Source organism: Gallinula chloropus (genome assembly GCF_964237585.1).
Source record: "Gallinula chloropus genome assembly, chromosome: 2".
Lineage (NCBI taxonomy): Eukaryota > Metazoa > Chordata > Aves > Gruiformes > Rallidae > Gallinula > Gallinula chloropus.
In genome coordinates this window covers 108,619,895-108,644,772 of record NC_140086.1, presented here as the reverse complement: position 1 = coordinate 108,644,772, position 24,878 = coordinate 108,619,895, and the positions used below count along the sequence as shown (strand labels likewise).

The window sequence follows — 24,878 nt, the reverse complement described above, 5'->3', positions numbered from 1 at the left end:
CCAGGTCTGTTGCTCATGGCTTAGGGAACTAATCTGTGCTGCTCGGCCCTTCACCTGGCACTTTGAGTACTGTAGGGCAGCACTGCAGCTCTCTCCTGCTTAGATAGCTGGTATTTTGGAGCAACTGGGCTGCCAGGACTGCTGCTGAGTGGTCCCAGCACGAAACTGCTGAAGGTAAGAACTGTACTTAGAGACCTCAGCCGAAGCCCAGGCTCCCCCGAGAAAGGACAGCACCCCTGCGTGCAACCTGCAATGATAACCTCTGACCCCAGCACATGACACAACACAACCATCATGCCATCCTGCAAGTTGGTATATCAGGTGCATACAGTGTCATATAACCCAGTGTTTAAGATCTTAAACTTTGCAAAAGTCAGAGGTAATTTAAAGAGACTTTATTATAAAACAGTAAGCCTGTAGCTTACTGCCACAATTTGTCTTGGTGTTACTATATGATGTGCAATGAAACTCGGGGGAAGAAAAGTAACTTCTGTGCAAGGAATTTTCACGCTGTTCACACTAGCTATCACTCTGTATTAATTGTGTACTTAAATCTGCCCACCTGCCAGAGCCTCATTCTTCGCTGCCAAACAAAATTGTGTAAACTGTTAAGAAAATATTTAAATTCTTATGAAGCCTTGCACAGCCTTGAAACCTATCTAAGACCTGAGGGCAGTACAACACACACTGCACAGGTGGGTCTTACCCAAGGAGCATTACTGGTACCTCATATAAGTGTTATTTCAGAGGGAAGTTGTGTGCTGTGACCTTTATGGTCTTAAGGCAAATACTGCAACATGCACTTCCATACCAGGGACAGTAAAAGCAGAAATGTGACTCTCCTTCAAGCAAAACTCCAAAAAGAGTCCTGAACTGCATAGTCTTCTGTTGCTCATCAACTGTATTTGTATCTATTTTAAAAACATTTCCTGTTGTTGAGGGGTTTGTTTTGCTTAGGTTAGCACACAGTTTAGGAATGTGTCACTACCCTCTGCTTTTTTGGGCAACCCTGTCTGTGGAGGGTACCCGAAAAGCAAGGATACAGAGGATGCTGTTGTACACACGCACCTCCTGGACTTCTCTGCAGGTGGCCTCGAGGCTGCTGGAGCCATGCAGAAGGGGCTTGATTTTGTCCCCTGACCAGCGGGCCACAGTAATCTTACCCAAAAGCCAAATGCAGAATTAGGACATATTTTAGCAGTGAACCAAGAGAGCAGCATCAGAACAAGGAAAATTTTCATTGATAACAGATCATGTGTTCAGCTAGCTAAGGAGGACGAAAGGAAAAGATATTATATCTATAAGTCTAAGTAAGCCTGTGGGTGTGTATTAAGGACTTAACTCAATTTGAAAAATGCTGCCCAAATTTGTTTCTACTGTGAGTAAAGTGTTTCTAAGCCTCAGATGAGCCATTATATTTATCCAGCATGACATCTGTTAAAATATTTTTGAATGAAGAGTCTGTATGGAGCATACATAAAAAGATAGCTTTTGTGAGCATGTTTGTATTCCTGATAGACGAGAATGGCTCATTTGGAGTCCTCCCAATTTTACGCTATTTAGGAGGTGTGCTGGATCCCAGATGAAAACCCACAAGAAAATGTAATTAGTGGAACAAAATTTAGTGCATATGCCCCACGGCTAGTTTTTACATTGCAGCAGCTTTGCTGTTAATTTTTCTTCTTCTGCAAAGTACTGAAAACAAGAGATTATCAAGTTAGGGACCTAATCACATCACAAAATCAAATATTATTTTCCAGTACTTCCATATATTTTTTTCTTTAAAGAATATTTTTAAAGGGACCCAATTCTTTTTTCATTAACAAAATAAAATGACCAGTCTCATAAACTTTGACCTTGGATTGTAATCTGGCAGGACCCAGCTCATAGAAATGCTCTCACTGAAATAAAGCGGTCAACTTTCTTGAGATTAGATTTGTAGGATCTGGCTACTGGTTCACCAAGTTTCAGGCCAAAGCGAATTTTACAGCCAAGTTATAAATATTTGAAAAATGGAAAGCATAATGGAAATGCTGACACAAACCTTAACCGTAGAGGCATAAGCAGCACAGTGTTATAATCTGGCAGAGCTATTTTGACAGTGATTATACGATAATGCAATCCAGGCCTGGAGCACTTTTAGCTAAATGTATCAATATGAACCTAATTTACTTAGACCTTCATGTAGTCATTCACATTAAAAATCTCTAGGACTCTGATGTATGGATCAAGACAGTTTCTTTCTCCCTGATTTATACCAAATAGGTGTATGTTAAAGTACGCGGCAAATAGACAGAGTATTAAATTGCTGAGGCGGTGTTTCTTGAGACTTTTCTTCAGACCACCATTTACTAAACAATATCATAAGAGCTATATATCCTTCAGAGTGTTAATATGTAACCAGAACAAACAGAGGACATAGGAAAGGTGGAGAAAAGTTAGATATATAAGCAAGAAAAAGTGAGTTATTGATTTTATTGACTGGTCTGTTAACTTCTGACATTGCAATAAAGCCTTATTTATTTGTATACAGAAGACTCAATTACACAGATACATATCATTTTAACAACTGGGTTATTTACAGGAGAATTGCAGCTTCATAAATAATACAGACCTGCATTTCTCAAGCTGATGTTTATCCATTGTTACCATTTAGGGAGTTGTGGTGTCCACAAATGCTCTTCAGAGGCAAGTCATTAGAATAACATTAAGGGAAAACAATGCTATTATAGCAATACACATGCGAAGTACATTAAGACATACAAGTAGTGTGCTTCACAATAACTAAAATAAACTCCACTGTATCCTGTTTTCTGTATACAACTGTCTTATGAATGTCAATCATACATATTATGGTAAGGGATGGATTATCCATGGAAGCTCTTTTAAAAGTTTTTTTAACTGAGAAGACAGTAAGCATGGGTATGAGTATTTTTTGTTTCATTTATTGTGGTTTTAATTTAGGTTGAGTTTTCTACTCAGATATCTTTTGCTGAGTTAAATCTTCTTAATGTATTGTTATCTGTATAATCAACAGGTCCTACAGAATAACAACGGGAGAAATCTGTGTGATAGTTAATGGAATGACTGATTGTGACCAGAATCTCACTTGGGGCAATATAGTTGATAATAAGCAAATACTGTTTTGTCCAGCAGTCCTTCAGTAGCCATCACATGGAGAGAGTTAAGGAGAGACAAGGTGAAAAGAGTAGGAGCTTGTTATGTGAATCTGTGAATGTAAAGAAGGCATGCATTGGCTTTCTCTCAAAGACAACATGAAGTTATCCCGTACACCTGAGTCCAGGTTCCTTCAACATGGAGGAAAGGCAACTCTAGAACCCACCTGTGCAGACATTGCACCGTGTCCAACATAGATGCTTACCCTAAAGGTAGGGTAGTGTCAGATGGTAAGAAGTCTGTGACTGGAGGAAGCTGTGTACTTGTTCTACTTACCAATGCAACCAATCTGATTGACTTATTTCTTTGGTGCAGGACTTCTGTAAGCTCTGGAGGCCTAACACCTCACTCTGTATATGAGATGAAAAGAGCTGGTGAAGGTCTCAAAATAATTTTGTGATGGTTGGGTGTTGCAGAATGGCTTGAGAAGCAAGGCCATGAGCCTATGGAGCAGTTGTCCAAGCAGTTGCCTGCGTAGTTTAGTAAGACTAAGCCATCTTGGTAAGAACAGAGGGTCAACAATTGGTCAGTGTATTTTTGCATATCATGTAGCAAGGCCACAAGATGTGGGAGCAGGAGGTTTGATAAGGATTCAGTGCTCCTGGTACTGAGAAAGAGACATGATTCCCAGGCTACCAGATGGGTGGAGTATGTAAATGTAACCTTTAGTTAAGAGCCAATTAGAATATGACAAGTATAACACGTGGTAGGAATAGTATAAAAGGAAGTGTGTGGTTGCAATAAAGTTGAAGCTTGCTTTATCAAGCATATTGGCTGGCTGCGTTCTTCCCTCCCATTGCGGCAGGCGTTGCGGCAGTTGGGCATTGAGCCTAAATCATGCTTTTGCCAGATTAGCTCCTGATCTTTCTTCCTGTTATGGCAGCCATAAGAAATGGTTGGTGGAAGTGTTGGTTGTTTCAAACCAACCCTGACTGTCCTGCATAACCTCAAAGCCAGGGATGCTAAAAGAAGGTATTAGGAATGTAACCACAATCCATTTCTGGAAAAGCACATCAGGTGTGCTAAGCCATTTGTTGGCTGCTGAAGGATCTGACTCACAAAAAGGTGGTCTTAGGGTCCTCATTGCTCCTGGTCTACTGTGCTCCACTGTGGCCAGACAGAAGCCAGCTACTGCCTAGAAGCAGCACGTTAATGTACAGTGTGGATGTACAGGGCACCATGTGAGCACAGCTCCCACATCAGGACTGGCTAACGTCAGCTCCACTAGAAGTATGGACAAAGGAATACAAATCTATTTCTGTGTACCTCTACACATTGGAGATTTTTTGGTAAATGTAGCTAAATTCTTCTAAAGGGTTGTGTGGGTCAAAATCAGATGACACAGCTCTTGCAGTCCTTTAAAAGCATTCTTAGAAAGAATCAGTGATTACTTTTTGCCCAACTCCAAATTATGTTTAGTAGGCACGTACACATAGTCTGAGATCTGACATAATCCTCAAAATAAATAATATGACAAATGAAAGCTGATGCTGGATTTGTGTTGTTGTGTAATGGAGTTAGAATAATGACAGGACAATAATATAATAGAATTCTGCAAAGCCTTCACTCTACTTGAGTTTAAGTGGAAGTAAAATCTTAGAAATGAGAGGACAATAAAATAATGCTTTGTAAAAAGGATAAAAGAATAATGTTACCTAAGTCTATTAGTGACATAACACACTATGAATGCACTTAAATTAATAGCATCTTTTACCAGTAGATATTTTTCAATTACTATAATGTTAAAAAAATAAACAGAGCAATAATGTAAAAGCAAAAGGGATGTAGGAAACTAATTTTTGAGTATCTATGTATAGAGAGGCATACACACACATATATATATATATATATGAATACAAGAATTCTAATGGATTAGGAATAGTTTGTATATTCTATATAATTTAATCCTGTTAGGATGTATCGCAGTGCCCTCTCTCACTCTTTGAAGCAAGTTGCCTGCACTTACTATTTTGGCAAAGCTGAGTCGTGTGGCTTCTTTTTCCTTTTTTTTTCCTTCCTGCACAGCATGTTGTTAAAAAGAGGTCTTGTCATGACAAGGTGTTACTAACCAGGAGATCTTTCATGTAATATGGCTGTCCTGGGACATATGCCTGTTATGTGCAAAGCTTTTTCAACGTACCCTATATTCTTAAGCCCTTCCTAGAGAACTAATCTAACACATGTGAAATCCAGTGGGAGTTTGACTGACATAAAGGCAAGATCAACATATTACAGGAACAGTGTCCAAATGTTTGTAAACAACTTGGTTCTTTATTTCCCTGCAGATCTGTTTTAGGGTATTTTTAGTATGTGAAAAAGCATCTTAGTGGTTGCTGCAGACTTTTCTCTATCATTGCCTCACAAATAGTTGCTTTAATTCAGGAGGCAGACAGGATGATAATGCTGACTACTAGTTCTTTAGGTCTTTTTTGTATTTTTAGCTTTTAGTCTTTAGAGGAGGGAGGTTATGGAAGTATCTGTGTATGTGAACCAAAAACCCTTGCTGTGTTTTTTAAACATTTTTTGTGGTTTAGTGATGGTTAGGCTTGACATAGCTTTCAAGGCCTGGCCAGCAGACTGAATGCTCTTTAAAAACAGATAAAGTATTTGTGATCTCCTGGTGAAAGTTCCTTCTAAATAGTCACAACAATTGATTTCAGACAATAATAAGAGACAGCAGTTAATTCCATTCCGGATTTACAAGATCCAGAGGCATGCATACCATGAGTTTCTGCAGCTCACAGCCAACGCTTTCATTTAAAATAATGGCTCACCCTGCTGAGCCTTGTCATGAGAGCTAGCTGCAGATATCAAACAGCACAGGCTGCTTTTGAAGGGGGAAGGCTGTTGGATTTTTGTGGCTAGGAATTTCTGAAGGTACATGTACAGCTAAATAGGTTTATAATGTAGACTTACCAGTTTTGTGATTTAGTCTGATCTAGGAGCGTGGTGTCCTGCATACAGAGTTGCTGCCACTGTTAAGGTTTCCTTCTGGATTTCAACTGGACTCCTACAGTACACTGCTCTGTGGGATGGCTCTTTCAAGAGTCTCAATAAAGTCTGAACAGCTGAACAACCTGTAATGAGACACTTGATGGAGCTGCCCCACAGGGCTGTGTAAAGACCACAGCAGAGAGTGTGAAATTGTTAAAGACACCACAGGGATGAAACCAGACAGTGAACTCGGGAGCAAGAGTGATAAACCACTGTTGCTTGACCACACTTGCTGGTCAGGATGCTCCAGTAGGAGTTTGCATATATTGTGGAGTGCATTGTGCTGAACACTGGCTCTGTAAAGCACCGGGTCTTTTCGCTGGGTTTAACTGAATGCTTCCTCCTTCAACTGCATATTCCCCACTCACCGAACCAGAAGATTTGAATTTCTAAACCAGCTCTTACAGGGCTGGGAGGACTCTAAGCTCATCCCCTCCCCACCTTACACTTCTTAATTTCAGCCCCTGAAAGGTGTCAAAGCTGCAAGTTAAATTTGTGTCATCAGCCACCCACCTGGGCCCTGTCCCTTGTAAGCAAGTCTATCAATGTAACCTCTAAAAAGCAAAAGACATCAGCCATGCTACTGTTTTATTTCCTCATAAGCCTGCATTAATGTGCACCAGAGGGTGACCACTAGTATTGACTGGCTCTTAGCAGCCTGTAGTGCCAGCAGCCAAGCCCGTAATATGTAAATAGTGCAAGGTTCCCCAGGCAAACAGCACTGCATATCCCTATATCGTCAGTCTACCTTATTTGGGGGAGGGTACAGGAATCAGATGGGGGAGGATGAGTGTCAGGAAGTCAGGCTTTTGATGGAAAGCTTGCCCTCTGCCCTGTCAGGAAGGAAAACACATGCATAGATAAAAGTTGTAGAAATGTTAGTTAGCTGTAGAAAGATGGCAAACTGTAAGAGTTGTTCCAAAATAGATGTTCTTTAATGTGCTCACTCTTTGGCATTTAGTAAGCTTCCAGGTATGGAAAGAAAGGGAAGTTTAATTTAGAGAAGCCCGCTGCCCTTCTTAGCTAGGGATCAGCTGCCCAACATGAAATAATAATGCATTCAACTGTCCATCTTCTGATAAGTAACCTTTATCATCATTGCATTCACCAGCACTAACAGCAAACACTGGGTATGAAATGTTGTATGAATTCAGGAAAAACTGATAGGATCTTTGTGACCTTAATGTGATTATATTTGTGCTAATGCATACAGTATAAAAGAAACTAGAACTCTCAATATGAAGGATCCAATTCATAAAAAATGTATGTACCATTAACAAGGGATTTTTATGCACTGTACTTAGGGGGTGAAGAAAAGTAGAATGAGTCTATTTTGAATAAAGAACATACTTTTGCAATTATATCCCTTCACCTTTTCTTCAGTAGCAACACTTCTTTTCTCCCATGAAGTATCTGAAGTGGAAGAATATTCCTATAGGCACCAGTAAGAAAAAAAAAATCAGTTATGGAAAAGGGAAGGAAAGGCAATGAAAGAGGAGCAAAAATAAAGATGGGAAAGAAGAAAATTTAAAGCAGTTCAGAGAGCTGGGTTTTTTTGTTATCCGTGATTTCTGTGCCTTGGTATGGTAGGTTTTTTTTTGTTTGGTGACAGATATAACTTGTGGTTATCCAGGAGAAGTTCTCTGTAACATGAATCACTTTAACAGCCGTATTTTCATTATAAACAGTCATGGAGTTTTAATGTTATCAGTCCTGATGCAGAAAGGTGGAGGTGTGTAAATACAAGTCAAGCTCTGTGCATACGGATAATGAGCACGGTGATTTCGGCTACCTTATGTGTCTTGCGGGAGAAGATCCTTTAGGAGAAAATATCCCCAGGGACCAGGCAAAGGTGAGATTTTGTGCTCTGCTGGCAGAATGATTTTGAGCTCTGCAGTGATTTTGGTAGCTTTACAGCAGCAACTGTGTGGCAGTTTCAGATAAGTATAAAACTGTGGGGTTTTACTTACTTAACTACTGAATGATAGAGTCAGTAAAGCAAATCTGCTCTATTCAGTCTGCTGTCTAATTCAATCCATTTTGTATGCAGGATTTTTAGCTTTTCTGTACAGGATATTGTATTGACATAAATGTCAATACAGTAGATCAATATGGCATTTCCTTATCACACCATAAACATTTTCAAAGGTAAACTTTAGGTAGGGAAAAAAAAATAAATGTAAGTTGAGACAATCTGACATTGTGGAAGATAAGCGTAGTATTTGTATGTTGTGCTAAAAAGATCAAACAGCAAAATAATTATTGTGACATTGCAACATTGTTAGGCTTCAGAGTTAACAGAGGCTGCTGGTAATTCTGCACACCCCTAGATCTCTACCTGTTTGACTTTCTTTGTGAGAATAAAATCACTGCCTAAAAATAAAAGCTTAGAATCTGAAGTAGAGATCAGCAGGAAAAGGTGAATTGCTTATCAATCTATGGACAACCTGATACTTAGAGAAGTTTTATGCAGTCCAAATGAGTGAATTGTATGCCACGTCTTGGTCATAAGCCTAAAGAAGACAACTATCTGACTACTTAAATATGAGAAGTCCAAGCCTAAATTAATACCTTTCAGTGGGTGATTCATTGTTCTCATTTAATTCCTGAGCTTGATTTTCTTTGCTGAGGTAACAGGAATATCTCCTTTGATATCCATAGGATAATACTGATGTAAAACAGATTCAGCATAAAATCTCAATTATCTCTCCTGCAAGTATTGTAAAATTTAGATGTGCTTGAGGAATTCTGTGTAGCAATCTGATTAGTAAGGTTTTACGATGAGCTGTTTTAGAAAGACTTCTTACCTACACATCCAACCTCTGAGGCAGTAGGAAGATGAACATAGTGAAATTAAGAGCCACAATATAGTACTTTGTGGCAGAATAAAGTTTTTTTTGGAGGGGAGTTTATATTTTTTCATTTATCAGCTGTGTCATTTCCTTTCAGCTATTAAATTTTGTTCAGCAAGATTGCTCTTGGTATAATTGCTGACAATTAAGGGCTCCTTTAACGAAGACCTGAGTTACTTTAATCAGAGATGAAGGACTTTCGCCATATCCGATAATTTGAATGTTATCAGTCAGCCTATTTAATTTCTCTGTAAAAGTTATATTTTTTTTCTCCTGATCTTATGATCTAAATGCAAGTATATTACATGCTCAGACTGTGAGTTTATTAGTTTTAAAAATGTAAGACTATTTCTTCTCACAGGCAGTGTTTTCACTTTAATGATTTCATTCTTAAAGCTGTATCTTTAATGTGAGTTGGCTCAATGAGTAAAAAAAAAAGTCTACTTATTGTTACAGTTACCGAGAGATAAATACAAGTCATTTAATGTCACACTGTGGAACTGTAAGAATTTTAATATGAGCTGTTGCTTGAAATGCCATGTTCTTTTATTAATGTTGATTCATTTAAAATATTTGCTTAAATGCATATCTCAGAAGGATTGATGTGTTCTTTTGATTACTGAATATCTAGTATTATTAAATTTGATCCTGCTTGTTTTTCAAAGCATTGAGTACTAAAGAAAGGTGGCCCAGCATCTCCCTGGTTCTGAAACAAATGGGAGACACGTTGAATTCATTCTTGTGAATGAATCATGAGGAAGTTCTTTATGTCCAGTTCATCTGCTGAGACTAGTCCTATGCTGTGGTTTGAGCACTGGCTTTGAGCTTTGATGGAGTATTTTTGAGAAAAGATGCCAGTGTGCATCATGCCTGTGAGCAGGTGTGAGCACACATTTGCAGATGAACCAGGAGGATTGGGACCAAGCTGGATGTACACTCCATTGTATACCCTGTAGTGCTTTTTAGTATAGCCATGTGTGCCAGTCAGCTGCAGGTTCCCTGCAAGCCTTGGACATGACTGGGTGGCAAGTGCCACTGGGGCAGCCAGTGCATCAAGGATCTGGGTGCCAGAGCTGCTTATAGTCCTGGAGTAGCCAAGGAATCACTGAGCAGTTTTGTGTTTTGACCCATGCTTTCCTAAACCGTGTGAGTACAGCTGAGGAGATCCAGGTGCCAAAATGGTGCTGATTTTGAGAATATGGGTCTGAAGTCCCTCTGTCCATTAGTTGCTCATTTATAGAGTGAGGATTGGAGCATTCCTTCCTCATGGGGCATTGGGAGATAAAGACATTTAGAACTGAATTACCTGTTGTGTTGCTGAAGATGTGTAAGAAACAAAAAGGAAGCAGTGGCAAGCCTGTTTGTAACGAGTGTGGTTACAGTTGTAATTTTGTATGAGGCTCAGAGGCTTTGGAATGTGTTTTGGGTTTTTTTTTTTTCCTTCTGATGTTTCTCTTTTTCATTTTCAAACCAGGAATTGTTCAGCAAGGTTTTTTTGCTTGGTTTGGGGGATTATTTTCTTCCTTTTTGATAAAGAGGGAAGAAGGTTGCCTTTGTTTTATTTAGCTTTATTTTAAACAATATTTTAAGAGGCATATTTCATAATGTTTACAGTGCACTTCAAGTTTTTATTGTGTCATGCCCTTCCAGCATGATGGGATGAGAGGTGTGTGTGTGTGTGTATTATATAATTTATAATTAATTTATGATGAATCACATATGTCCTGGTTTTGGTCAGGATGGAGTTAACTTCTTTTGTAGCAGTGGATGGAATGCTGTGTTTGAGTGTTAAAATGGAAGCCGTGCTGGTAATACTCTGATGTTTTTAGTTGTTGTCAAGCAGTCAAGGACTTTTTCAGTTCTTCATATTTCTCTATTAATGAGAAAGGAGGGGATGAAGCCAGGACAGGTGACCCAAACTGGCCAAAGAGGGTATTCCATGCCAATTACATCATGCTCAGTATAAAGGGGGGCTGATGGGAGGAGGTGCGGGAGGCTCCAGGACGCGCAGTTTTTAGGGAACGGTCAGGTTCCGAGGATGGCTCTGGGTGGCACGGCCTGAGCTGTGGGTTCGGTGAGAAACTGCATTGTGTATCAACAGTTTCATATATTTTTGCTCTAAAGTCCTGTTAGCATTGTTATATTTTATCTTTCTGCTATTTTAGTAAACTATCCTTATTCCAACCCATGGGCCTTTTAATTTCGTGGTTTTGGGGTTGTTATTTGCCCCTTCCTTTTTCCCTTCCCTTGCCCCCCCCCCCCCCCCCCCCCCCTTTCTTGTCCCCCTCCTCTTTTCCTTTAAAGAGCAGGCAGCTGTGTGGATCTCGGCTCTCAGCCGGGGTAAAACCAAAACATATGATGAATACTGCTTATTAAATATTAATGCCTTGTCTACAGTCATGGCCATACCTTGGCAGTAGCATTCCTGCCTGTTCGTAGGGTACCACTGAGCAAACTCATTGGCTTCATCTGTAATGACAGCACTCAGTTATAAGGGAAGTCTTCACTCCCTGCCAAGGCAAATGGTGTTAAGGAGAATTAGTTCTCTTTCCAGAGTAGGTGCCTTGGTACTTCCTTTTCCCTGCCCCTTGTGCACCAGCAATTTGAGTTGTAATGAGAGTACAATCTTGCCAAAGCGTTGTTGAGAACAGAGAAGGTGCTGCTATAGCTCCACAACAGCTATGATTCCTTGTCGCCATACCCTGTGCTCTTAGAAAGTTGAGCAGTGCTGGAGGATAACCTAACCGGAGGTAATGGGCTGAATCTGGACAAGTAGAAAATCTAGGCTAGATTTTGACAGGCCATTTTTATTAGCGAGGGCTGGAATTTGGACAGGGGAATAATTTACCTGAACAGGTCATTTCAGCATCTGGAACTAATGAACTTGCAAATGAAAGTGGTAAAACATAGGAGAAAGACAACATGGGGGATTGTGTGCTGCCAGTTCAGGGCAATGGTCTTAATGAAGGTATTTTTCCAAATTAGTAGGAACGAGTCTGTGAATCAGAGAGAGTAGCTGTTACACAGAGCTCTCCCAATTCCTCAGATCTGAAACTGCTGGAATCATCTCAGTCAGCATTATAAGGGAGAAAAGGAAAAGTAGCCTCCTACCAGTATTTTGTGCTCTGCTTCGTCTTCCTGGGAGCTTTGACCTATGCATCTTGCTGAAGATAGTGTAGAGCAAGGAACAAATGCTGTCACTGTGTGTGATGCAACAGAACTTAACCCCAAAATCCTTGCTTCACTGTACGAACTGACAGCCCAGCAGGCAGATTTTCCTGTGCTTTTAAGAAAAATCTTGACTTCTTCATGGCTGTTATAGCAGGTAGATTAGAGGGGGCATGAGAGGAAATGTGAGAGTTCCTGTCGGGCAATACAGCACGTGTAATGTCACATAGGGTGCCATGTAAGGCCACATCCGCGCATGTGAAAGCATGTGCTGTTTTGCTGAGGTGCCTACATTGTATGGAAAGTGAGCTAGAAGCAGTAGACAGACCATTTGAGGACTCAGATGATAAAAAAAAAAAGTCTCCTGCAATGAGTGACTGCATGAAAGGAATGTAATCCTAAGTGGTTCCAATTAGTGCAATGCAAAAGAAAAGAAATGTAATTAATTTAGGCTTTTTGGTCCTATATAATGTACTACCTACAGCTTCTGAGATGAAATACTGCAAAATCCTTAGGGTACAGATAACAGACAACAGTGCTTCTTAGGATAGCTGCACAGTGGGGAAAAAAAGCCCGCTGAAGCACAGGCAGATTTCTTCAGAAATTCTTATTTATTTTCTGAGAGCTCAAACTCTAGTAATTGCAATAAGATCTAATTCTACTGAGTATTTGACTTTGGTATTATTCTTCTCCCAAAGCTTTCATTAATAAGACAATTTAATGATGCGACAGATTATCAGAAGCTTGTTTTAATATTAATTAAATCACACAAAAAGAGAAAATTCTCACCTCTTAAAATTACATAAACAAAATTGACTTATAAGATTTGATCTTAACAGGGAGTAATATATTCATTGGTATTGAGCCTTTGATCTAATATCACTTAATACATACAGCTGTGATGAGAAGATTAAAAAAAACCCCATAACAATACATGGAATTTACCAAAAGTAAAATTGTCTTTAGTCACATGGCACTTTACTTCGCATAGGAGGAACCCATACTGAAGAAAACCTATCTTTGGTCTTAGGGATGACAGTGGCCCTTGGACCATAATATATTTGGAAGAAACAGCTTTCACCGAATCTCAGATATATCTAGTTACATTTCTTTCTTTTCAAGTAACTTGGACGAGTAAATTGCACATAAAAATTTAGTCACAGGGTTTCTTTTTGCAATTGTTGGAGACCTCACCAATTACAGTAGGTCAGCTTATTTTCATTATTAAATGACAGTGGTCACTAAAATGCAAAACATATTTTTATAGAATTCACTTTCATAAGATGTCAGCAAGTGTGTATGTTTTTATTAGTTCCAAATCAGGTATTTCAATAGAGTATAAATCCCAAAGGAAAGTCCATTTCTGACTTTTTGAGACCAGAAAAAATATTACAAATTAATCAGATTTTCAAATTTCTGCATAATAACTCTGCACATTTATTGTTTAATCCTATTCTAAAATGCTGCTATGATTGACACCTTGCTGTAGAGATAGAAGTCAATTGAATAATATGTAGCAGTCAATTTTATTTGTACCTTAATGTGCCAGAGTATTTTTTTTTTCACATTTCCATTATTTATAAGTCTGTCCCCTTGGAGAATATATATAAGAATTTTTTTTAAATGAGCTGATAATACTCTCTTTAAAATTTATAAGTATGACAGAATTGTATCCTTTTTCCTTACAGCGACAGGGTGTGCCAATAAACTGGTTCTGAATTACTTTGCACTTGCTATTCATAGGACAAACACTGGAAAAAAGCATCTCGTTAAGGTTTACTTAGAATGGAATTTCAACCACTCATCAGAACAGGAGCCATTGGACCAACCAGGAAACCTGACGCAGTTGCCAGTGTTTTCTTTTTTAGAGGCCACAGTACTCTCGCAGCTATTTTTGATGCTTGCTGTCAGTCTTCCAGCCTCAAAGACAAATATGGGCCTGATCGTGCTATCAGCACTGAAAAACTTTGTGAATCAATGCGAGTCCTTCAGCTGGAGGAAATGGAGGATTGGGACGTAATTTTGAAAACATCTGGGGTACTTTCTTACAACTGATAGGACATTTTTGTGTCTGGTTTTCCTTTTCAAGTCTGTATTGCAGATTTCAGCAAAATCCAGTAGGTCTGGACTGTGTTCTGTGCTTAGCAAGTCATTAGTGTCCAGCCTATAGTTTGATTCTTGGATATTGATCATCTCAGTAAATGCTGCAGATCTTTGGTTTCACAGAATTTTTCTCCCCCCCACATGCAGTGTAGGAAAAAAGCTGTCATTTTTTTTCTGTTTTCATAGTGCCTTTTTATTGTGCATAGTGTGGCCTTTGCTGCCTCAGTAACTGACAAAAGAAAATAATTTATTAAGATACAAAGTAGATGTGACTTGATTGTTTTTCAGATTATTTTTGCATTCAGAAATTAGAATGGCTGATGCTCACCTAAGTGTAAAAAATGCAGTTCCCACACACGCGGAGTGCTCATGTACTCTATGTAAATTGATGTATAATGCAATCCACATTAGCTGGGTTGATGATAGCTTCAGTTTCACTGCTGTCAGATTTTTGTAGCTCCTTGAATGAGCTGGGTGGTTTGAATGAATGTTAGCATAATTTATGCAGCTGATAAGTGATTTGAGTGCTTGAGTTATTGATAAAGCACTTTAACATATCATTTTCAGCTTGATGTTATGTGACATCAGAGTAGAAGGTAATGTGGCAGTCCCCAGGCTTGATATTAAAGTCAATCTGCTCTTTGGATTTCAGAGGCCAGAGGAAACACAGTGCTGTCTGACACGAGCCCAGCAGACCAGCACCAACCCACTCAGTCCCATCCTGCGTTCCCTGTTGGGCCTCAGGTCAGTATCTTTCCTTTTGCCTAATCGAGACCTGCAATTTGATGAAAAGTAAATAACTGTGATTGATCATCTTTGATCTGTGTAATGTAGAAAATGTGATTCTGTTTGGCTGCATTTAGAGTTACAAAAGGGAGCATGAATGTGTTACGTTTATGCTTTAAAAGTTACTTGTTTGGAAAGATTACCTTTTTGTATGTTTTTCTGAAATAAAACCTAAGCATTTTTGCATATTTAGGAGGTGAAGTTATTTGAATTTCTTTTATAAGTTATTTTTGAAATACATGTCGTAATTTAATATTAAAAAGCTTGTGCAATTTTAATGCAGCCTTATTGGCTCTTGGCAGTTCTTCCTGTCACACACCTCTCCTGCATTAGTAAAGGCATTTCATTATCTTTTATGCCATATATTTATTTTTTTTAGAGCAAAATGTAGGCATAAAAGTATGGCACTATATGACATTTGAAAAGATTTCCCCTCTCAGTTCATAATTTTATTCAAGTTCAGCCATACATGAAGAAGGTACTCCACTTTCCAAGACAGTTCTTCCACTTTCCGGGACAGTCTTGGTCCACATAGCTTCTGGTAATTGTTACTATAGTGTTTTCTGCTTTTACCAATTATAATACAACTGGGAAAAATTGGGAAATGTTGGCATTTAAGTGCTTGTAGTCTGACTTGAGTTAGGCCTTCTTGTGTTCGTAAATGGTCTTTGATGCGCCTGTAAAGTCTAGATTGATACGGTGCTACATGGCTGCACGGCTCACAGCTTCAGCATGACAAGTTTGTCAGCATTTTCTGTGTTGGTGAGAACATGTGCCTTAACATAGTGAAAGCTGTGCACGCCTGTAATGGCACATGAAAGGGTCCCAAGCAAGAAGGGTTGTAAGTGTGTAATACTTACAGAGCTATGCACAGTTAAAGGGGCTTGCTCTCTGTGTTTTGTTACAGCCATTACTGACAGCCCAACAGTTAGCCTCAGCAGTAGCGGGGGTGATGCCAGGAGGCACTCCAGCCCTGAATCAGCCAATCCTTATTCCTTTCAACATGGCTGGACAGCTGGGTGGCCAACAAGGTCTTGTCCTAACTCTACCTACAGCAAATCTCACAAACATCCAAGGGCTGGTAGCAGCAGCTGCAGCAGGAGGCATCATGACTTTGCCATTGCAAAATCTACAAGGTAAGTTGTGTTTAGCATTTTTCTAATGGGTTCTGTTCACTTTATGTCTCCGTTTTAAACTGAGTGATCTTTTTTCCAGTGAAATGTTGCTCTTGATGCCTATTGAAAGTTAATACTTGGATTGGTTTTGAATACTTGAGAGCTGTTTAAGGGGTGTTTGCATTTTTATAAAAACATATTGGAGCCTGGGTCATGGATTCTGTGGGTCAGCAATGTAGACCACTTGAATGATTCATAAGACTTTCCTGTCATCAGCGATCAATGTTCCCTGCTCGTAGTTCACTCTAAAATTTCAAATGGCAGCATGAAGACAAGTAGTCTATTTCACCACTTCTGATGAGGGTAGTTGAATGAAGAGAGGCAACTATAAACACAGTATTGCATGAAAATAGTTTTTTAAAAAAATCGTTATTATAAAATCAGACTTTTCCCAGCTACGATCAATGCCCCAAATATGCATTCTCATTCTTGCTGTGGGAGGTCTGCTTTATCAACAAGGTTCTGCTACCCTCATCCACACTGTTGAGGGAGTTATATGACTCCAAAGTCACAAGCAAAAATTTCATCTCTCTATGTATCCTCACAGTTGTCTGAGCTGTACAAAGCTTGCAACTGTTCTACTCTGATGCCTGCTACATGTTCCCTGTGCTCTAAAATCAGACTGAAAAGCAGTTCTAGAAGATCCCTCTTCTTCCATGGTATTCTTTGGTGTTCAGTGTGTCTAACAGTTAGAAATATGCTCAATCAAAACACATATGATGTAAAACACAGATATATGTGTTTACTACCCCTAATTATGTTGATTGCTTCTCAGATAGCTGCTGCTGAATAGAACTGAACTAAGTATAGCAAAATAAAAATAAACCAGTATCTTACAGTAGAATTGTACAGCTGTAATGAAAGAGGATGGTAAGGAGGTGATTGTCCAGTGTGAAAGTGGTAACAGTGTGAACAGGAAGTATCAAAATAAAGCTTTAGCTCTTTCAGTTTATTTATGTACTTTTATTTCTTGCTGAGGGAAATGGTAGGAAAAGTTTTCCTTGAATGGAACAGTAATTTTTTTTAAATGAATGCTCTGCACAGCACTCTAAGTACGTTATAGTTATTAAACTCTGGTGACTGCTGATTACCAGATGAATTGTTTGAAGCGCTAAATCCTACAGGTTGTGAAACAGCGAACAGGAAGAGACAGCTCATGTGTAGAACATACTCCCTTACAAACCTCATGTGTAGTACCCTCACCTGTTGGAACAGCTACTTGCCTTTACCTTGTGCATGTTTTAAAGTTTAATGTCAACAGACCTCTCTTATCATAGTTGTAAATGGTTTTCACTTTAATGTTTAAAATAATGTCTCCCTCATACCATTAAGCTGCACCAAAGAACCTGTCATTCATAAATCATAGATGAAAAGGACACACTAATGCACAAATTTTGCTTGTTTAAAATTTGAGAGTACATGTAAAGTAGGGAACTTGAGATTAAAAAAGTTATGCGGGAACAGTAGTGGGTAAAAGCAGATATAACAAAGTGAAGGGGAAGTGGCTTTTTAGCGTAGGTGGATGATGAAATCTTAATGAAGAAACAGGCATTATAAAAATGTATCCTTCCACTCTGGAGTGCTCCAGGTTATAGTTGCTGGGTATGTAGTATTATAAATAAACATAAGCTCGTGCAGTTCTTGCGTCATTTATTCACCCCGTGTTGCAAAGTTGGAGAGCAGTGATTAAGCCAGGCAACCTTTGCTCTTTAGTTTAGCCATGGTTGTCTAATCATAGAATCATAGGGGTTGGAAGGGACCTCAAGAGATCATCGTGACCCGTTGCTAGGTAAAAGCTGTAAATCTGCCGTCAAATAAATTTTGCAAGCAATGACCTTACCAGATGAAAAGGTTTCCTCTATAATCTGTACTGGAAGATAGAAGCATGGGTTCAAATAGGGGCTTGCTAGGTTATCAAAATGGAGTTCCCTGTCTATGGAGACGATCGCACCTTTCATAAGGTAGCTGAAAGGAACAGGACCTACAAAATCAGTTAGTTAGTTACTTTGCTGTTTGTCATCTTCTCTATCCTTCCTTCCAAACCCTCTGAGCAAGTGCCGCCACCAACGTTATTTGGAAGTGAAACTGATAGATGGGAAAAGTAATTTTGGTGAAGATAGCTCTTCAGAGCCCTGAATCACAAAGCTCCTGTTGCTTCCTATAGAGCCAACTGTCCAGTGCATGCATGAATGAAGGCAGGAGTCAGGCGAGAGTGCTGTGTTTATAGAGAACGTCTTTAGCTGTGAGGTATGATCAGTTCATTGAACCTAGTTGCCTTCTTGTGTGTGTTTTTGTGGTTATTTGAAATAATGTGTCTTCTGTTTTGTAGCCAGCACTTGTATAGAAGCCCACGCTTCAACACAGTTTTGGTAATTCCCACCTTTGGGCGAAATCAGATCATATTCAGAAACTTCCATCTCTCTTAAACCTCACAGTGGCATATTCGACCTAGACAAGTGCGGAACATGTCTTCGTGCTGGTTTATAACCTGTCTTGTTACTCCTGTTGTCATGTCAGCTGTCCCTGAACTTCCAGTGCAGTCACACAGATCCTGTGAGATGAGGCTTCTTTTTCTTCTCTTATCAATAAACTTCTAAAGCTCTCAATCTCAAACTACCCCAGATAGGTAACTCAAAAGACGCCCTGAAGACTTTTTGAGTAACATATAAGTTCTGATCTAACAGTACTTGAATTCATCCTAAACATTGATGGAGTAGTAATGTGTGTGATCCACATATCTGTTTAACTGATTTTCTTCTTGGGGACTTTCAGGTCTGGTTCAGGTTGGTAAGTATGAGACCTCAGGGTGACTGGATAAAATGTTGAAAACCTTTTCTTGTAGAAAGAGAAAAGAGTATTCAGTGATCATAGAGTCACAGGAGAGATATGTTAAGTACTTAAAATGAGAAAACAAGAGTTTCTTTAAAAATTCAAGACATTGGTAAAATGGAGCGATTAATGATATGGAAATTACACACTATAACTTATTCAGTGAAATTACCCATTCTTCACTTGTCTGTTACTTATAAATTTGATATTTTTTTCAAATGTATTTGTGTTAAATTGTTCAGTTGCTATATGGGCTTGATCCGCCACTAAGTCAATAGAAATTTTGTTGCTGTAAGTGAAAAGAGGTTTAGCTAACCCTCTCTAAAAACCACTTTTCTTGATACATTCTTGATTATTTTCTGTTCATTACACTGCTAGTCTCCATACACATTGCCAGAGCGTATCTGTTCCCTGAGCAAATAAGTCAAATGGGTGTGAACCGAAGGATGGTGAATGTGTACATTCTTTCTGTGAAACTTTATTAGTGTGTTTTCTGTGGCACAAAGAATATGCAAAGAATACAATTTACTGAAATGCCAGAGGTTTGGTGGCAGAGTAAAGCTATCTGCTTTACAGTAAACAGAAATCCCTGAACATAACACAGATTCACCTATGGAATTTTGGCTTTACACCAACAGTTCTTTGAAGAAAACAATAAAATCAACAGCCATAACTTTTTACTGTAATCCACTGAAAGCAGTGAAGATAAGAGCTTAAAAACCATCTAAGGAAGCTCTTGTCCCAATGAATTTACACACCTGCTTTCCTTTCAGTGTTCTTAGAATTACAGCTAAAACATAGACGTGCTTTCCTAATCAGCAAAAATATTGGGGGAGTCATGATAGCAGCGGTGAGTTTGTGAGAAGAGAAGAGAAGAAGTAGAGGCAAGACTACTACAGGACCCTGTGTTGCCTCTCTGTTGCTTTTAGTCCATTGCTTCTTGGCCTGTACTTACTGGCTTTATGCAGAAAACACTCTGCCAGCTTTCCTCTTATTGTCCAAACTGTTCTTCATCAATATTCAACTTTCAGTCTTTGGGAAACTTTTCTCCGAGCTAAGCTTTTCAGTTTCTGCATCTCCTTTGCCAGGTCAGATTTCTCTAGGTTTTGGGGAAGTGTATTTTTTTTATTTTTTTTTTTTTTTTTAATTTTAGTTATCCTTCTCAAGGGTTTCTCCAAGGGACTAAGTGGTTGCTTAATCTCAGAGTATTCAGTAACACCTGGGAGCTGATATTCATGAAAAGACATTCTCTCCTTAAGCCCATCTGATTTTTATGTCTCAATGTAATATTTCTAAATATGTGAACACATTGATACCTTTGGGTGTGTGGATGCTTAGTTTATTCTGTCTTGTTAATGTACTTTTTAGCCCTGTTGATTTAATGTTGAAATCACTGAGAAATGGGAAGGTATTCCTGTGATGAGGAGCTGCTAAAGACTGTCCTCTCATTTTCTTCACTCTTCCATGACATCCAAAGCAGTCATAGCTAAAAAGTTAATGCATTTTAGTTATCCTTTTAGTATGATATACAAGTTTGAAATTAGAAGAAACTAGTGTGGTGTTGCCTTCCAGACAGCCACTTGCACACTGTGGGTAACAATTTGTGAGTCTGTCTGCAAAAGGCTGGCCCAGATACCTTACAGCACCTATTAATGGCACAATAGTGTTTTACACATCTCCACCCATAGAGAGCTTGAATGACACTTGAATCTTGAAGCAAATCAACAAGTTGGAAACTTTGGACTCATGGCACTGAAACTTTGTGTATTTTATTTCTGCTGTTCAGTGTGCTGCTGCTAAAGTGGATGTCAATAATTTATTTCCAAGTCAGAGTTTCTCAGTTTTGAGTTTTGAAAGTAATGAGAACAAACCATCTCCCCAAATCATTAGTGAAAGGCTTCAGTGCTGAAAGGAAGCCTTGCGTGGCTGAAAATGTGAAATCATTAAATTACATTATTTAAACAGTGGCAGGTCATATTTTAGCTGTGATACAATGGAAGGGGAAATGTATTAAACATCTTGAGAGCTAGGAGACAGCCATTAAAATGTCCTGCTATAGGTAACAGACATAGATGATGGTAAAAAAAATTAAAAAGGCTTTTTTTTTTTAATCTGGAGATCAGTCAAGATGAATGTTAGCTCAAGACAATAGTAACATAAAGAAAAAAAAGTATCATTTACATTTATTAGATGTTGTTTCTTCTGAACATAGATTTGTATCATGAATTGTGCAACAGATAAAGTAAACATGCTGTCTCCATCCCTCCATGCACACCTTAAAAATCAGAAATCAGAGATTAAAAACAAGAGTCTGAAAAGAAGTAAACTACAAGCCTCAATTGCTTACTGATCTAGAGTCCAAATTCCAGTTTTTTAGAACATTTCCCCCTTTTAACTAAAGTGATGCAGTCCCTATTCATTTGTATTCCCCTTCAAGTAACATGAAATAGCTTTCAGAGTCTACAGAAAGGCAGTGTTTCACTTATGTATTTTAATGAACACCAATGTCAGTAATAATCAAAATGATGTTTCACTTAGAGGAATAGTTTATTCTCAGGTACTTCTGCAGTGTGCTAACATAACCAGAACAAGAGTGACAAGAACCAAGAAAAGGAGCTACACTCACTAGCAATTTCTGTGAAGCCCTCAAACCAAATATAACTAACCTATCACTGTATAAATGCTGCACATAATGCAGTCACTGTAAGGGGATCACTTAAACAAAAAAAGGGTTAGCCATCCGCTAAGACCAACCTGCTTACCTTGGTGTATAGAAAGAAGTGGGAGAAATTTGTGCATCCTTAAGCAGGCTGTGGCATGTACAGAGCGCCTGTGCATTAGCTGCCACTACAGCAGATTTCCTCAGCCTGACAGCTGTATCCCATCCAAAAATGTGGCATTGAGGAGTTGAAGTCATAGATCCGTAAAGATGGTGTAAGTAGAAGGTTTTGTGTCTCTCTCTGTTCTCCCAGCAAATGTGCTGTTCAGGAGGCCTAACTTTTGTTTTTGTGAGAAAGAGAAAAAACTGCTTTTCTGACTGTAGTACAGAGATAATCTTACTGGGATGGTTTTGTTTGTTTGTTTCTTCCCCCACCATGCAAGGCTTCTCCTGTGGGAATGCTGTGGCCCCATGTTAATTGCTCATCTTGTTCAGTGGAAAATTGCTGCCTTCACAGAGGGAATGTGAAAGGCTCAGAGCTTTATTAGTTACTAGTTGTTTATTGATCACTCCCAGTGTGTTAGCTATTTGTTGTTTGGATTTTTTGCCCCATAAGTTAAAGGCCTACGGTCAGAGGCATTCAAATGCAGTAGTCTTAATGCTTGTGTGCTCTGTTGTTGACTTTCACCCAAAGTAGACCTCAGACATGCCTATTTTTTCACTACTCGTGTTTATGGAATGACAACACTGAGAAGTAATGATGTGAGGGAGATCAAATTAATTCTGAAATCAAAGTGTTTGCACCTACTTAAACTTTGTGGGCCAAGTTTTGGCAGAGTCTAAGTTTCCAGACTTGAATGCCAAAAAGCAGATGGGAAAGACACAAGCAGTCTGCACTTCTCCAAAAGTTTCCACCAAAAACCTATTGGTTAACTAACTTCTAGCAGATGTGACCACTAGGCTGGGAATTCTGGTGTACTGGTATGTAAGAGCTGGGTGTTTCTGGGAATGTACCCCTTTATTCAGCCCTGACTCAGGCTGTTACTGCTCCTGCCAGGAATATTTTGTGTGAAGGATTATAAATGAAATTTCTGTCAACCAGAACATGGATGCATTTTAATGCTGCTTTTAAAGTATATCTTTGCACCTGTTTCCAGGAGCCTTTAATCTTCTTCCTGAATTTAGACCGTGGCAATTTTAAATTAATGTAGAGAAAACTCATTCCAATAATGTTAAGCACTTAATTTACAGTAATCTTACAAAAGCCAAGAAATTTGAAATCCAAGTGAAAATCCTAGCTAGTGTCTGCCACCGTTCCTCAACTCTGCATTGTTGCATACATGAAGCATGCACCAGTGTAGTGTAGATCACATGCAAATAAGTAGGTATATCTGTATGGTATATACATATATGACTCATACACTTATCAAAGAGTCTTTACAGCAATAGAGTGAGTTGTAGAAGGATTACCAGGATGGATTTGCAGCCTTCACTCTTAATTTCCTTGCCTTAGTGGATTTAAGTCAGACATTTATAGTCTTTGTGGTTTAATTTCCTTTGTTTTTCCATGGTGTTTGTATTAATAAAATCCCTATGATTCATGTTTTTAAAACTCCCTGGATACAAGCTTGTGTCCTTGATAGACCAGTGAGATTCTAATCAAGCATATATATATTTAGGGACTCATAAAAACAACAAAGTCTTTATTGACCAACTGAGTTTTCAGGCATTTTTAATAGCGTGAATTTGAATGCATGGAACATACAAGTTAACCACATGGGAGCTAGGTTTTTTTAATTACATTTCTTTAAAGTCTATGTGGTTCTATACCACAGAACCATGTACTTCCTGTTTTTATGGAGATCTCCTCTGTGGGTTTTGGATTTTTTTAATTGTCATGGAAAGTTCTGAAGGTGTCTTGTGACTTTCTTATTAAATGTTAAAGTTTATGGATCTAGAAATGTTTTACAGCACTTTTTTTCCTTTTTTGAGAAAAAAAAAATAGTCTGCCACTGAGGTTGCTCTAGAAATGGGAACGGGACCTGTCTGGTGACATTAGAAACAATGAAAGGGAAACTTCCTTGAGTTCTATCATCCCCAGACCTCTATGCAAGTTTATGTCCTTTGGGCAGAAATCTGTACTCATGGACATCTTCAGGCCTTGGTCTCGTTTTGCTACTGATCCCTGAGGCTGCTTTCATTCCTCAAACGTTTCGTCTTTACAAGCCCATTGCTCTGACAGACATAGCAGAGACCACAGATGTGACGTGTGTTCTGCTCTGCACTCTGCCCTAGATGTCCTGTATGACAGAAGACAATTCATGCATGTTCTCTGCAACTCTTTTCCCACCTGTAAATGTGCATAGGGTTAGTGTTGTGCTTTCCTACACAGTGGCTTAAAATTGCTACAGTTAGATGCCTTGAGCTCCTCACACTTCGCTAAATGGCCTACATCCTTAAGTCTCATTCTCATTCATAGACCTAAAAGATGCTGGACAGTTTTTCAGTAGCTGCCAAAACAAGATGAATTTTCCTTATTTGGTACCATCAGTGACCTTTTCTAGCCCATGGAAGGTTTGGAAGTTTCCATCAAGGTTATTAAGATCCCACACAATCTGGGTTCTTAGACTATTACCTGCTACAGTTTTCTCTTACTTATTTTAAAGTGAGTATTGCTTTTAAACTTAATCAGTTGTAGATGTGGCATATCTTACAGACTCTTCTTTCACTTAGTTGTGTTTTGTTGTGATAAATTATGTGATGTTAAAAATAAATCTTTAGCATAAAGACGAGTTTTTCATCTCACTTCCATGATTAATTCTATTCAGGTCAATGCTAATGCTTTGGATTTACATAGTCTGATCCTTGAATATCTTTCCCTTCCCATTTCTTAGATACCATTTCAGTCTCTTCTCCCTTTCCATCATCCAGCACTGTTTCTGTCCATCCTTTATATTTCAGCTTGTTTTTTAAAAGTTATTCACAAGCCAAATATTCCTGAGTAGATTTTTGTACTGTGCAGCTGATTTCCCATTATATCAGCAGTAATAAATGAAGAAGAGGTAAAGGTCTGAAGGTGATAAACCTGTTGTAATTTTCACAGTATATTGTGTTTCTGTATTGCAGAAGATGCAG

At 38.8% G+C, this 24,878-nt stretch overlaps 1 protein-coding gene across 1 annotated transcript in view; it reads left to right on the top strand.

The window, feature by feature from the left end:
- The window catches only part of POU6F2 (POU class 6 homeobox 2), a gene marked incomplete at its 5' end in the record, with an annotated part of 311,507 nt that overhangs the window by 118,816 nt on the left and 167,813 nt on the right, over positions 1–24,878 (top strand). Inside the window, 2 exons of the mRNA XM_084279767.1 lie at positions 14,947–15,038; positions 15,988–16,216. Of these exons, the coding sequence (XP_084135893.1) occupies positions 14,947–15,038; positions 15,988–16,216 (321 nt within the window). The remainder of the gene's footprint in view (positions 1–14,946; positions 15,039–15,987; positions 16,217–24,878) is intronic.